At 39.4% G+C, this 14246-nt stretch overlaps 2 protein-coding genes across 3 annotated transcripts; one reads left to right on the top strand and one right to left on the bottom strand.

Moving 5' to 3' along the window:
• Positions 1–133: 133 nt before the first annotated feature.
• Positions 134–4608, bottom strand: ruvbl1 (RuvB-like AAA ATPase 1). The gene is made up of 11 exons (XM_027007835.2): positions 4341–4608; positions 3762–3848; positions 3514–3646; positions 2737–2888; positions 2546–2635; positions 1881–2030; positions 1705–1768; positions 1370–1568; positions 1003–1105; positions 835–926; positions 134–647 (listed from the first exon to the last, which is right to left on the bottom strand). The coding sequence occupies exons 1-11, from the start codon at positions 4479–4481 to the stop codon at positions 488–490; spliced, it is 1371 nt and encodes a 456-aa protein (XP_026863636.1). The 5' UTR covers positions 4482–4608; the 3' UTR covers positions 134–487.
• A 494-nt stretch (positions 4609–5102) lies between these two features.
• eefsec (eukaryotic elongation factor, selenocysteine-tRNA-specific) lies at positions 5103–10543 on the top strand. Of its 2 annotated transcripts, none has more exons than XM_027007789.2 (7): positions 5103–5681; positions 6901–7108; positions 7262–7358; positions 7527–7691; positions 7881–8519; positions 8996–9074; positions 10151–10543. In XM_027007789.2, exons 1-7 carry the CDS (start codon positions 5375–5377, stop codon positions 10330–10332), a joined length of 1677 nt encoding a protein of 558 aa, XP_026863590.2. In that variant the 5' UTR covers positions 5103–5374; the 3' UTR covers positions 10333–10543. The 2 variants fall into 2 exon arrangements, with proteins under 2 accessions (XP_026863590.2, XP_026863589.2); XM_027007788.2 differs by having other exon boundaries at positions 5104–5681; positions 8918–9074.
• The last annotated feature ends 3703 nt before the right edge of the window (positions 10544–14246 follow it).

Genomic DNA, 14246 nt, shown 5'->3' with positions numbered 1-14246 from the left:
TTTGTCTCTATGCTTCCTCAGCATGTGCTTTAGTAATTAACACAATTGTAAAGCAAGATACCAGACTTTACTATAATGGCCAGACATTTCCTATGATGGCCAGTGAATCACTGTCATATATGCAATCTAAAACTGATGATTATAAAGAGGTTTATTTAAATTTCTTGCATTGCTTTTAACATTCAAAAATTGTTTTTCTTAAAAACAAACAGTATCAAACAGTATCTGCTCAAGAGATAAAAAAGGTCTCAACATTCCCAGCAAAAAGAATGGACAATGAAAAGGAGGTGGGCTAAAGGAATACTCCAGTGAGAAAAGATTTACTCTTTTTTAATCTTTTCCTAATTTTCCAATACCAGATACATCGTAGTATGAGTAGAGTGGCTTTGCTGACCTACAAAATATTTGGTCTGAAGATTTCTGCCATTTTACTGGCAGATCTGAACTGTAGGCAGAGAGCAAGCAGTTGATAGGCTGAAAGAGGGAATTATTTCATAAACTTGGTGTGCTGGTCCTGCAGTATCTTTGCAGAAGACTTGGCGTCGTAGAAGAGCTCATTAATTTCTTCCACATGCTCTCTCTCTACGCCTTCCTTCCCCTGAACTCGGGCCAGCAGATTGGCAGGAGTCAAGAGCTGTACCGCATACCTGCATGCACACACATACCCCCAGGCCCCCCAGTAATTGATTATTTAAATCTGCTATAAACTGCTTTGAGTATTACAAGAGGATAAATAGAATTATTTATCATAACACATCTTATTAGTGTATGTAGAATATTATAGAGGATGGGGATTACTACTGTGTAGTGTGTGTGTGTGACTTTATTGGTTACCTGAGGGTAGTCTTGGTGCCAATCTCTCCCAGGTGAGTTAAAGCCTCTTCACTAATGTTAATACCCTCCGTTTGAGCTCGGATTTTAATGATCTGCAAAGACAAACACACAGACATTAGCACCAATCAAGATGGGCCTCTGCCTGTGTCGTTCTCTTTACCTATTCACCTGTTTCATTTCCTGAGGAGTGTACAACATGGTTCTGATAATCATGACTCGGTCCAACAGGTCGAGCGGTATTCCATGAGGAGAGCTGATATCCTCTGTCCCCCTGAGAAACAGAAAGCAATCAAAACAACTCGCTGGCAGCGGCCCAACAAACCATCTTCACTTATAGCCCCGCTATAAACTCACTACCAGCCAGTCTGCTCAAAATATTCAAAATAAATAAGTATTATTTACTTTGCACGATTAGATATGGAAGGAAATTTGAAACACCAAATAATAAAACATCATACAGGACCTTTCACTTCTCCACGTGGACGTCCCCCTTAATGGGGGGCTTGGAATTAAACAGACTAGCTAAAAGTCTTACCTAATGAGGCAGTTTCCTCGGTTGGATGCAAACACTACAATGGGAGCGATGGAGCTCTCCAGAGCTCGGTGCAGGTACGTGAAACACTCGATATCCAGCATGTGAACCTCATCAATGAAAAGAACACCAGGCACCAGCTCCGCCACGCCTTGATCTATGTACCTGTTCACCACCTTATTGATCTCCCCTCGCAGCTTGTCTACACACACACACACACACACACACACACACACACACACACACACACACACACACACGTCATGCATGTGTGCATACAAGGAAAACAGAAAAACAAAACTGAAATATTTTACATATAACTGGAAAACTATACTTACCTGTGATCTCAGTCTTCTTGGGTTTCATTAGTTGACCCATCATAGAAAGTATGTCCTGGCCACCCTGAAACACATAGCCAGAATAAGTTTGACACCACGCACTTAAGTAGTGTGTTTGTAGTCTTCTACAGGTCACCTCCTGTGCATATCTAGATAAGTAAATTTTGTGTATTTACCTGAGGTCGTGCATTGGCTATGTCCAGGTCATGAAGCGTAACATCTTGAATAATCTCTTTCTTTTTGTGCACATCTCCTTTGGGCAGTGGCACATATTCTTCAGCCTCCAAGTCAAACTCTGTAGCAAATGTGTCACAACGGCCCTGCCTCTGTGGACCAATTACAGCAGAGTGACTAATCACAGTTCCATACATGAAGTAGGGATCATATATTTATACACCAATATTAGCATAGACAGAAAAGAAAGAGGTTAACTGTTCACTAATAATCTTCACCCAATATTCATCACTTAATTTAATAACCAGACAGAAACCTAGACAGTCATGACAGTAGCTGTCCTTCATGTTTGCTTTGCTTCCCAAATACTTCTTAAAAAAAGAAAAGTTATATAACCCCAATATTCTTAAGAAGGCTTCTTCACAAAATCAGTACTGCTGAAAGTGAGAAAGTGATGCTAGGAAACTTCATGGAATTGTGCCACAATGTGTGTGCACGCTTATGTCTATGAAGAGCATGAAAGATCTTTCAGCAGTATGAAATACAGTCTTGCCTTTCATCCTTTGCCAGACAGCATTGCTCACCTGCACTGACTAAAGAATACATCAACATACCTAAAGTGGAGAGTGTGCAAGAATGGAAAGCAATAGCCTGTCTGTGTCCTTACCTTGACTGCCCCACTGTTAGCTTCAATGTAGATGACATCACCAACCTCCACCCTCTCCTTTTGCAGACTCTCATAGATACTGGGATCGAGCTGTGTTACAATGAATCAGAACATATATGCATGTATGTACAAGGTGTTCAACCATAATTCTCACATTTGTTTCCCAAGAATGCCGTTATTGATTCTTTTACCTTGAGCTGTTTAGTACCCTTCCCCGTCTTCAGGCCGATGATGACATGACTAATAGTTTTGCCATAACCGCCCATTGGATTCTCTGTCTCACATGGGGTCAGTTCTGTCACTTCACCTTCATACACTTCTTTAGTCTCTTTAATTCGCAGACCTACTCAGACATAAATAAAAACTTAACTGATGCAAGGACACTAGTAGGTACAGACTACAGAAAGAAATCACAGTGCCTTATATAAATGCTCTGGTAAGTATACCACTATAAAATGCATCTATCATTTTACATCTAATATCTTAGTAGTAGAGTGTTAACTCTGTAGCTTTGCAGGCTTTATCACACAGTAGCCACTGTTTCAGCAGGACATCGCCTGTCCGTATTGGGTAACTGTATGTTCCACATGCCAGAAGAAAAGGGCAAATGTCTGCAGACGTGCTGACAGACAGATAAATGACCCTCTCTGGCCTCACACAGTATCTTTCTCTTTTGAGATGTGAGTGTAATGTAACCTGTTTCTTACTCCATTTCCTTGCCTCTTGACAGGTTGTATCAGCGCACACAGACGCACGCTCACACGCTCTAATCCTATTAATCAGTTCTCCTTCCAACTGTTTCCTTTCTCTCAGTTAATTTCTTCATTAGGATGAGCAGCAAGACCATATGCATTAGTAGCCTCAGAATAAGGTCTAGCATGTGGACAGGTGTTGTGTTCATGCATGGACTTGTCTGTAGAGGAATTCTCTTTCCATATCCAATTGGGTGTTTAAGTGTATGGACTCACCAATAGCTCTCCTGAAGTTCTCCATAAGTACCTCTGTCTTCTTGATTTCTGATGAGTACACCTCACTTCCCACCATAGGACAGAAAGGAACTTTATTCCCCAACTCCTGCGCCATGGCCAATGCTAGAGCAGTCTGTTAGGTTTAAATCAAAAATACACACCACCAAATATAATCCTTTACATTTTTCATATGCACAAAGCATGACATATCACCACTCAACCAAAGTAACCACAGTTAGGCTGGATACCTTTCCAGTTCCAGGTGGCCCAGCCAATAAGACTGCTCTGCCAGCCATCTTTTTGGAACGAATAAGATCTACAATTATGCCGCATGCCTGAAAAACATTAAGTAATAGGTAAGTGAAACAGCGCTTGAATTATAGATTATCCTATATCATAATCCACATTCAACCATCATTATTGAGCACCTTGGATGCTTAGCAATCAGGTGCATCAGACTAGGAGCTCTGCTGGATTTCTTCGGTAAAATGTTAGGTGCAAATTTTTCTGTTGCTGTTAAATTTTATTCACTATTAAAGTACACTATTAAAAATAAAACTAAGCAACACTGCACCCTGTTGTTAAATGTCATATTGTAATCATCTTTTCTTCAGACAGGGTCAACAATACCTGTAACTAGCAAAAGGTTAGGAAAACCAAAAATATATTAGACAGAACAATAGTTTGATATTTAACTACGTTTTTAAAAACATTCATTGCGTTGAAAATATTGCCTATATTATCCATACATTAGGCCGGTGTTCCTAGATTAATCTGCAGGTTATTAACTAGTATGAATATCTAGATAACTAACTAGTTAACGTTACCTCTCTAGCGGTCTCCTGCCCCACAAGGCCGGACGAAGACTGCTTAGCATTGCCGGCTTCATCTAAACCAAGGCCTTTCACATGGCTGTGAGATGCGATGCGCTGGGTCTTTGTTGTGCTTTTCACTTCCTCGATCTTCATGACTTCCTTTTTGTAATACAAAAGCGTGAAAAAAAAGCAAGTAAAACTTCTATCTACCTTCAAAACCTGTTATGTATTTTTGTCGTTGAAATCGGCGCCACCACAAACACGGGGGACCGTGTTTCCATGTGGGTTACCAAGGTAATTTAAGGAAGTTACGCCTCTAATAGCGTTTTTTGTGTTTCACCTTATAAGTATTGGTTAAGGGAACTCAGATCTATTAGCTCATTGGGTAATATTGATGCCCATCACGAATTAACCGCTTTCGACACGCCCATTTCCGCTTGTGTATGAGTTTGAAGAGCCCTATTGAAACATTTGCAATATTTTTTGTTCTTCATGCATTATATTTTGCTCCCGATTAGCCAGGCACTCTTTGGTGGGTCAGTTAAAAAATAGTGTTCAAATGCAAAATTAATGAATTACCTTAAAATGCATTTTCTCTTTACGGATATAATAATATTAGCATTGTTATAACATTATCAATGTTCTATTTTCTGCACTTTTAAAAAATTCGTATTATTAGTAATTATTCGTTATTACTGTTTATTAACATTTTAAGTGTTGCACTGATCATCTATTCAAACCTGCTTGGAACCTTTAGCAAAATCATATTTGCGGGTGGATACTTTTGTGGTAGCGCAGGAAGTGTCTGTCAAATTAGCGTACTTCAGACCAAGTTGGTCCTGTGTTTACAGCTAACTTGGACGAAGAATCGAGGATTAATTGCATACGACTGGAGGATCTGCGTTTGTTTGGCAGTATACTTTTGTGTCGGTTTGTGAAAATAGCTGAAACAGCAACGTCCAGTTTAGATCAAAGTCCACTTGCACTTTAGTTCACTGTTCGGTTCCTACACAGGGATCACTTTTAGCTGGGTTAGGCTCTTGACTATGGCACATCCCAATGCTGGCAATACTGGGGCCAGAACACTGAACTTTAATGTTGGTGTTCTCGGCCATGTAGACAGCGGAAAGACGTCGCTTGCCCGAGCGCTGAGTAGCACCGCTTCCACAGCTGCCTTTGATAAGAACCCTCAGTCCAAAGAACGCGGAATCACACTGGACCTGGGCTTCAGTGCGTTTACCGTGCCTTTACCGGAACATCTAAGAGAGGCCTGCGGAGAACGATACGATCATTTGCAGTTCACGCTAGTTGACTGCCCGGGACATGCCTCCCTCATTCGCACGATCATTGGCGGTGAGTTTCTGTTTCAGATTGCCCTTAGTTTCTTATGCTATCGTGCTGGCCAATGCAATGTAAGGCTTCCCAGGGAAACAGGCTAAACAGGGATGCATGTTAAAATGTAATTTTACAGCTGAATAAAGATTAAATTTAGACCGATGACATTTTCAGCCATCTCTCTTTTCTCAATCTCTAGATATGTGTATGCAGTTCAAAGCAGTCATTTGCTTAAAAAGTACTGCTATCGCTATATCATTCCGCATAAAACCATTCGGTTTTCGGCTTGGTGTTAGAAATTACGCTTGTAAGGCGTGCATTATTTATAACAATTATATATACTTAATACATTTATATAATAAATATAATACTTATAATAAATGAATATACTTAATTGGCAGTGGTCACAAGGTGCCACTTATTTAGTTCCCTGCATAAGACCATGCACTTCCAGTTATGATCAGAAGGTGGCGAAAGATTTGCTGAAAAGCTTTACTAAAATGCTAATCCCAACTGCACATTCCCTTACCCTACACGTTAAGGATTCTGTGCACATTAGTCTATTTTCGTTTTCTTTCTTACATTTTCGTCTTTGTTGCAAGATTTTGATGTGGCTACTCAAAAAACATTTTTAATGTAGATTCAGACATTGTAAAAAAAATACACAATGCAGGAATGCATGATACAGAAACACGCTCTTGAAAAGGTTGGTGCATATTAAAAGCACTAGTTAAAAATAATTTGACATGGTTGTAGCAGTGGAATTAAAATTTAGAGATGAAGTTAGAACTGTTTTTTGTCTTATAGCCACCATGTCTTAGAGGCCCTGTGGTTGCAGAGGGTGCATTCAGAGGGAAGCAGAGGCCTCACTTAACAAGCACTAAACATATTTTATAAAAAGAAAAGAATGGAGGAAGGGAGAAGAGAGAGGAGGGGGTCAAGTCTACTTATGAGGATGTAATGCGTGTTTGGGGAGCACATGTGGTTGATTAAGGCGGAAGGCCCCTGTTTAAGGTCCCATCTAAACTTCCTCTCTCCCCCCTGAGGGGATCACTCAGTAAAGAAAGTGTGCCAGGGAGAGAAAGGAAAGACATAACAAGACCCCCCTTCCTTCTCTCCCCTCCCTCTGTTCTATCTGTTTCTCCCTTCCTTCTCTGTCTTGTATTGTGGATTTCTCAAGTGTGTGCAAGTTCTCAGGTTCATATTTTGTGATTTTTGTGTGTGTGTGTGTGTTTAGGTGCTCAGATCATTGATCTGATGCTGTTGGTGGTTGACATTGTAAAAGGTATGCAGACACAAACGGCTGAGTGTCTCCTGATTGGACAGCTCACCTGCTCACACATGGTCATCATCCTCAATAAAACAGACTTGTTGCCTGATGACAAAAAACAGAGTGCCATTGACAAGATGACCAAGAGGATGCACAAAACATTGGAAAACACCAGGTAAACATCAACAGACATTGCAAGTCTCATGCAAAAAAAAAAGAAAAGAAAAAAATATTGGAACTGTTGTACAGGAGTTCCAGCATGGTAGCTCTAGAGGCCCCCATGATCCCAGCGGTACTATATTCACTGTGGCTGTTCTAATTTTGTTAGATTTAAAGGTTGCCCTGTGATTGCTGTGGCAGCAAAGCCAGGAGGGCCAGAGGCTCCAGATACAGAGGAAGCACAGGGAATTATTGAGCTCATGCAGGTCAGACTCAAATAGTGGTACCACTTACTAGTTCACAATTTTGCTGCATTCCAGCACTCGGCATATTAATACTGGACTACTGGAGAATGTTATCTTTGGAGGATGCATTATATGGACTTTTAACCTATGTAACATGACAAATGTGTTTTGTTTGATGCCTGTGTTTAGCTGCTGAAAGCCCAGGCATTCCTGCCTCACAGAGACCCTTCTGGCTGTCTGCTGATGGCTGTGGATCACTGTTTCTCTATTCGAGGCCAAGGAACAGTCATTACAGGCACTATTCTGCAGGGGGCGCTCCATGTCAATGACACGCTTGAAATACCTGCACTTAAGGTACACACACACATTGCGCATCTGTATTGTGTAGACACCTGCACAGAAGTACTCACACAAACACACAGATACCCTTACAACAACTGATGTTACTACACTAAAAGTGTTATTCTCAAAAGGAGCCCTATACTGTTATCTATACTGTTTGCAGTACATCTTTTTGCCTGATCAATTTGCTGTGATCCTTAGGTGACACGGAAGGTGAAGTCAATGCAGATGTTCCATAAGCCAGTTCCCAGCGCAATGCAAGGGGATAGAGTAGGTGTGTGTGTGACACAGTTTGATCCCAAATTGCTGGAGCGTGGCCTAGTGTGTACACCTGGCTCACTAAGCACCCTTCATGCTGGCATTATTACAGTGCAGAAGATTGAATACTACCGTGGTGCACTATGTAGCCGTGCCAAATTCCACATCACCATCGGGCATGAAACAGTCATGGCACGTGTGTCATTTTTCAGCCGGACATCTCTTAGCAGCCAATCTGAGGTGCCCTCAAGTGGAAGTCCCTCAGCTGAAGAAGCGACTCCAGACCCTTTTTCATTTGACTGGGAGTTTCACTACCAGGAAGAGTATTTGACTGGGAAGGGAGAAACTGAGGGGCAGGAACAGGAGCAGTGGGCGTTACTGGAATTTGAGCGGCCAGTCACATGTCCACCGCTGTGCTTGGTGATAGGCTCACGCCTCGATTCTGATATTCACAGTAATACATGCAGACTTGCATTCCATGGAAAGCTGCTGGAGGGCTTTGAAGACAAGAACTACACAGAGACATCACTGCCAAGGCTCAAAATCAGTAAAGACAAGCACAAAGAAGGAGCAGTGGAACGGGTATCACACCCCAATTCCGACATAAACACATTCAGCTCCCATAGTAATATGCTTACTTAGTGCATTTGTTTTCACAGTACTATGAAATTAGGCTATACTAGGATCACTATGATGCACAGCATTAAATTGTTTTACACTTTAAGTTGTTTAAATTGTAGGACATTGTGTGTTACAGTTTAGGTATTCTGAATGATTATAATGTAGTAAATATGCATAAGTGACAGTTGTCACTTGACATTTAAATGTACTGTAAGTAATATGTCCATGTTTAGATTGTAACATATATTCCTGGCTGACACTACAGTAGGAAGTGTCATGTCTCCAGTTCCTTCCTAAATGATGAGTGTTATTTATAGTTCACTAACTGCAGTTAACTCCTCCTTATCCTCTGAGGTCAGGTGACAGATGACTACACTGTAATAGGCAGAAATCTGTTCAAGAAGGAGACCAATCTTCAACTGTTTGTGGGGTTAAAGGTCACACTTTCATCAGGCGAGACGGGGGTTATTGAAGGTGGCTTTGGACAGAGTGGCAAGATCAAAATTAGAGTGCCCGGTATGTAACACCCTTACAGAATAAGCATGTAAAGAATGTTTTTTTTTGTTTGTTTGTTTTTTTGTTTGTTTGTTTTTACATTTTCCAAAACACAGATACAAGGTGTACACGCATATACTGCATCTTTTTAAACTTTCTACAAACCCTGCATGCCCTACATTCTTTTTTTTTTTCCCTTTTGCACACAGCAAATTTTCTATAATTTATTTATTTCTATTTGATTTCATTCAGGTTTAGTTCCTCTGATACCATGCTACATGTAATGGCACCGACACACATGTAGAGTCACTTTATTTTAATCACGAAAAATACTTGTATTTTGACTTTAAACATATGCGTGTACACACACACACAGAATTTTATTTTATTTTTTTTAATGCAAACGCATCACTTCTGCAGGACAGGTCTAAAAAAAAACCCCAAGAAAGAAATGACCTGAACTTATGTTAGAGTAATTTTCTCACATTAGAAATGAAAAACTGGGTCAGTTGTTTTTGCCTTTAATTATGACTTTACACAACATGGTCCAGTTTTATTTTTTTCTTTTATGTGCCTAACATATATTTTGATACGGGAGGCTTTTTGATCCCTTTGCAATCTTTGGTTTGAGAATCTGTAGTATGCTTTGTGGAGTTTTAAGTAAAACTCATTGTCAAAATGAAAAGGTTTAAGAGGAACCTTAGAGCATTTGAACAGACACTTGAAATAAAGCCAAATGTATCCTGACTCAGCTATAATTTGTATCAAACAATTTCAGTGCAGTGTGCTGTTAGTAGCAATAATGCCCCTGTGGTGAATGACAAACATTTTTTTTTTCTAGTGTGTAGCAATATAATTTTAGAGGTTAAAATGACATTGTATATTAAAATTAATTTTATTTGTCACAATACTTGGTTTGCACTAAATTCAAACATCCTATTGTGATTCTGTCTTTCTCATGACCCTGACTCAGGAAATCTTTGGAACTTGAAGTCGCTAGCTCTTGTCAGAGATATGTCAAAAACTTCAAGCCAACATTGAGGATTTCGTTTCTGGTTTTTTGTCACCTTTTGCTAATAAGTTATTTTTATTTTTAGAGGGACTAAAAGAAGAAACAAAGCAGCTACTTTCCTCTTCTTCAAAGAAAAAGGGAAAAGGTGGGGCTAAAAATGAACCGAGCAAAGAAGACGATGCCAAGGCAGACTCTCAGCCAATCGCAATTCACCTAAACTTCAAAAGATATGTTTATGACCCTCAAAAAAAGATGGTACAGTCCTGACTTTTAAACAACACTAATTGCTCTGGAAGCGACCATTTGACAGGAGCTTGTCTGTGTGACAGTGCTGTAATCAGACAGATGACGTGCAGTGCATGTGTGGGTGGAAGGTGAATGTTTGTGTGTATGTATGTATGTATGTGTGTGTGTGTTCATCTGGTTTGCATTCTGATACATTGTGTTTTCTCTCTGGAATAAAAGACTGGAAGTTCTTTAAGAAAAACAGTGTACTTAATTTTTATACATCATGGTCTGCTCGAGAAACCCCCCCCCACAAACAAAGTATCACATTAGTTGGGCTCTAGGGGCTTGTCTAGCATTCCTAGAGAGCCATTTTCTGGCCATCTCCAAAGTGCTCCTAGGCAGATTCTGGGCCCATGCAGGCAGTGTGACTAAACTTTGATGCTGATTGTTGGGAGACCTCGGGACAGCAAAGTAGGCTTCAGCTTTCATCAGATGTGCTACTCTTGGGTTTACTATATTCAGTATTGGAATATGGAATATGTGTGAGCAAGCAACATAAATGATGGGTAGTTTTAGGAAATATATTGTGTGTTGGTGTGTTGGTTTTCATTGCCACAGGTACATAAATAATATGTTGGGTGTTAAACATTATTTAGCATAGTAAAGACTGCATCCCCTCCTAATCCCACAATATAGACAGTAATGACATTTTCACACTCAATAATCTCATTGTTCTCTCTGTGACCTTACTGTTTTGAATGCCTATTTCTGCCTTTGTTTTAGATCTGCTGTAGGTTAAATGACTATATAAAATATGGATACACAAATACACTTCCTCAGTGCCATCTATATATAACCCTGTTTGTTTTACATACTTAGTTTATTTCTGTCAATTTATCAAATGATCTGATTTACTTTACAGTAAAACATACAGGAAGAGCAGTGTTCATCTGTCTAAAGGTAACTTGGTTAATCAAGGTTTAAATGTTTTTTTTCTTCAGTATTTGCCAGTACTGTATCAGCCTGGTAAAGAAAGGTTTCTACTGGCCTGAGTTTCTTTAAGCCCAATAGTACATTACTTCAGAGTGACTCTGTGTCTAACTATGACACTGACTGTTCTTGATGCCTTTTTGGATCATAGAAGGCATATTTTTATCTTTTATTTATTCATTTTTACAGTTTTCCATTTCCCATTAAAAGGGATACGCTAGAAGTATTGTGAGATGCACCCACAAGTCTCTCATCTCTCTGGTCATGTCTGTATGGCACAGTCTCTCATCTCTCTGGTCATGTCTGTATGGCACAGTCTCTCATCTCTCTGGTCATGTCTGTATGGCACAGTCCTGGGTCTCCATCCGTCGTCTTCTTTTCTCTTCCCTCTTTCCCGTATGGATGTGCTCTATAAGACTGGCTGCCATTCTTTCGATAGAAAATGTGAATTAGTTATATAAAAAGATATTGTCTAGCACGTCTAGTTTAGGAAGATAATGAGCGACATTTTGTGAAACATTTTTGTATGGCCGAGCAAAAAAAAACCAAAACTCGGCTTTGTCATTGGACAATTTAGTATATTAGGTGGTTTTTTTGTTTGTTTGTTTGTTTTTTTCTAATTCACAAATTAAGCAACAAAAAAATTTCCACATTGTCACCTTTTCAATTTGCTTAAGGCACTGGTGTGGATATGACATGAGGTTCTCTATGTGTGTTGTTTGTAGTGTGTGTCAGTGTGTGTCAAGGCTTTCCTGTGCTCTGTATTAACATGAACGAAGCGGAGAAGAGTTAAGTGTCCTAAATTAATTGCAACAGGAAAAAAGGAGAGTGTACTCAGCTAAACACTGCAGGACAGAACTTTCTAACTTTCTCTCACTCTTTAACTCTCTCTCTCTCTCTCTCTCTCTCTCTCACACACTCACACACACACACACACACACACACACACACACACACACACACATTCATTGGTTTCCGAATAACTCAATAGTCAACACTATTATTTTTATAAGTGAATTGCTGCCACATTATGATAAATGTGATTGATTTGAATCTTCCATTTTATATATAGTTCAATTTGATCTGTCTGTCTCTCTCTCTCTCTCTCTCTCTCTCTCTCTCTCTCGCTCTCTCTCTCTCTCTCTCGCTCTCGCTCTCGCTCTCTTCCCCTCCACCCCCCAGTCTGTGTCTCTCTGATAGAAATCTCAGTCCAATTATGTTCAGATGGAGTTCTTTCATGGGAAGGAGGGGGCATGTTCATAAGTGTATTTGTGCATCAGGCTTTGATAAGACAGCTTGAGTGTGTTGACCTTTAATCAGGGTCCTTTATCAGAGAGGTTCTACATGGTACCTGTTTAAAATTTATGAATGAATGGAAACAAAAGAAAGTGGAGGAACAGAAAGGGGGAAATAGAGAAAACAGGCAGTAAGGGAATGTCCCGTGAGATTGAAGCTGCTGATTGGCTCCGTCTCTACCAAAAACCATGGCTAAACTTTAGATGATACCTGAGTAGGATGGGGTCACATTCTGCATGTTGGTCATTATTAACATTAGGACCCTCAGCTTCATCAGGTGGGGAGCATTTACTGTGTGTGAGAGTGAGAAAAAGAGAGATGCAATTATTATTTGATCTGACATGTAGTTGCTTTGTGCTCAGCATTTATGTATGACAATATAAGATATATATATATATATAGTACATTTTCATGCTCTTCTGTTTTGCAGGCTTTTATGAAAATGCTGAAGATTTAGCCCTGAACTTTTGTTCTGAAATAGTAAAACAATAGCTGTCACCTCTAGTAAGTAAAACAATTAAAAGTTATGACATAAGAATAGTCTGAAGTTAATAGGAACAGAACAATAGATGTCTCACAGACATACAGAATCTCACCGATCTGAATGACACTGCATGTCAGTTTTAATATAATAATCTTTAAAAATGACCTGTTTAATGGTTCCTTAATAAGTTCCTAATTACTCTGTAAAGCAGCCTCTTTCACTCTCCTCTGGAAACCATGAAGCTGGAGCAAAGTTTTCAAACTGTGAAATGTCATCACCTTGGACTGAAATAGGGATGACAACTTTGAAGATTCGTGTGAAACAATAATTATCTTGCTTAATGATATCAGCAGTGACTACACATAGAGCTTCTCATCTAGCCAGGGCAGTGTAGGGATAGTTCCTAAAAGAATGGACTTTACTATCTGAAGCAAATCCAACAAATAATATTGCTTGCACAGTGACAAAACTGCCACCACAATTAATATGGCTAGAATGGAAAATTAAACAAGCAAATGTAGCATAGCCATTTAAAGCTTGGTTGTCTATTGGGAGCACTGAAAGGAGTGTTTTGTCTTTACCAGTCCAAATTAATTTTGGTTTCAGACGCATCAGACAGCAGTCCTGGAGAGGCATGGCAGTCTTTTTTCTTTCTTTTTTTTTTTTTTTTTTTCTTTTCTCATCTAAAATGTGTGTGGTAACTAGCTGGACCAGCCTATAACATGAGAAGAGTTCAAACCTCCAGATATCAGAATGTTCTTACCATTTGTAGTTTTCTGTCTCACGTGCTCTCAGAAGCATAGACATGTTAAGATCAAACGTTGCATTTTATTAGTTCTCTGTGCATGCAACAAGTATGTTTTTGAGAAAGAGATCTGCATTGTTGGAAATGGATAGGCAGATCCCTTATTTGTGTGAAAAAAAGTGCATACACACACTATACACAACTGTGAATGGTTGTAAGGGGAGATATAATCCAATTTTATTTCAGTATATGAGGAACTATAACATTATTATAATCAGAGAATTTCAGACTATAAAACTTGTGTCTCAACATTTTCAGACTTACAGTTAAATTTTTTTATATATATATTTGGTTATGAGGAGAACAATGCAATGATTTCCAGTGAAAAATATTAATTGTGGATGAAACTTTACATTTTAAAACTAATATTAACAATTA

Source organism: Electrophorus electricus, chromosome 3, assembly GCF_013358815.1.
Source record: "Electrophorus electricus isolate fEleEle1 chromosome 3, fEleEle1.pri, whole genome shotgun sequence".
Taxonomy (NCBI): Eukaryota; Metazoa; Chordata; class Actinopteri; order Gymnotiformes; family Gymnotidae; genus Electrophorus; species Electrophorus electricus.
Note: the sequence above shows the minus strand (reverse complement) of the source record. Positions and strands in the feature narration are given on the sequence as shown.

Excerpts from the sequence above, each read along its gene's own strand:
- ruvbl1 (XM_027007835.2), bottom strand. The coding sequence starts at position 4,481 with ATGAAGATCGAGGAAGTGAAAAGCACAACAAAGACCCAGCGCATCGCA. Across the intron at positions 2,031-2,545 it reads CTAACAGTGGGGCAGTCAAG|AGGCAGGGCCGTTGTGACAC; the intron begins GTAAGGACACAG and ends ATTGGTCCACAG. Across the intron at positions 1,106-1,369 it reads CGAGGAAACTGCCTCATTAG|GGGGACAGAGGATATCAGCT; the intron begins GTAAGACTTTTA and ends TCTGTTTCTCAG.
- eefsec (XM_027007788.2), top strand. The coding sequence starts at position 5,375 with ATGGCACATCCCAATGCTGGCAATACTGGGGCCAGAACACTGAACTTT. Across the intron at positions 7,109-7,261 it reads AAAACATTGGAAAACACCAG|ATTTAAAGGTTGCCCTGTGA; the intron begins GTAAACATCAAC and ends TAATTTTGTTAG. Across the intron at positions 9,075-10,150 it reads GATCAAAATTAGAGTGCCCG|AGGGACTAAAAGAAGAAACA; the intron begins GTATGTAACACC and ends TTTTATTTTTAG.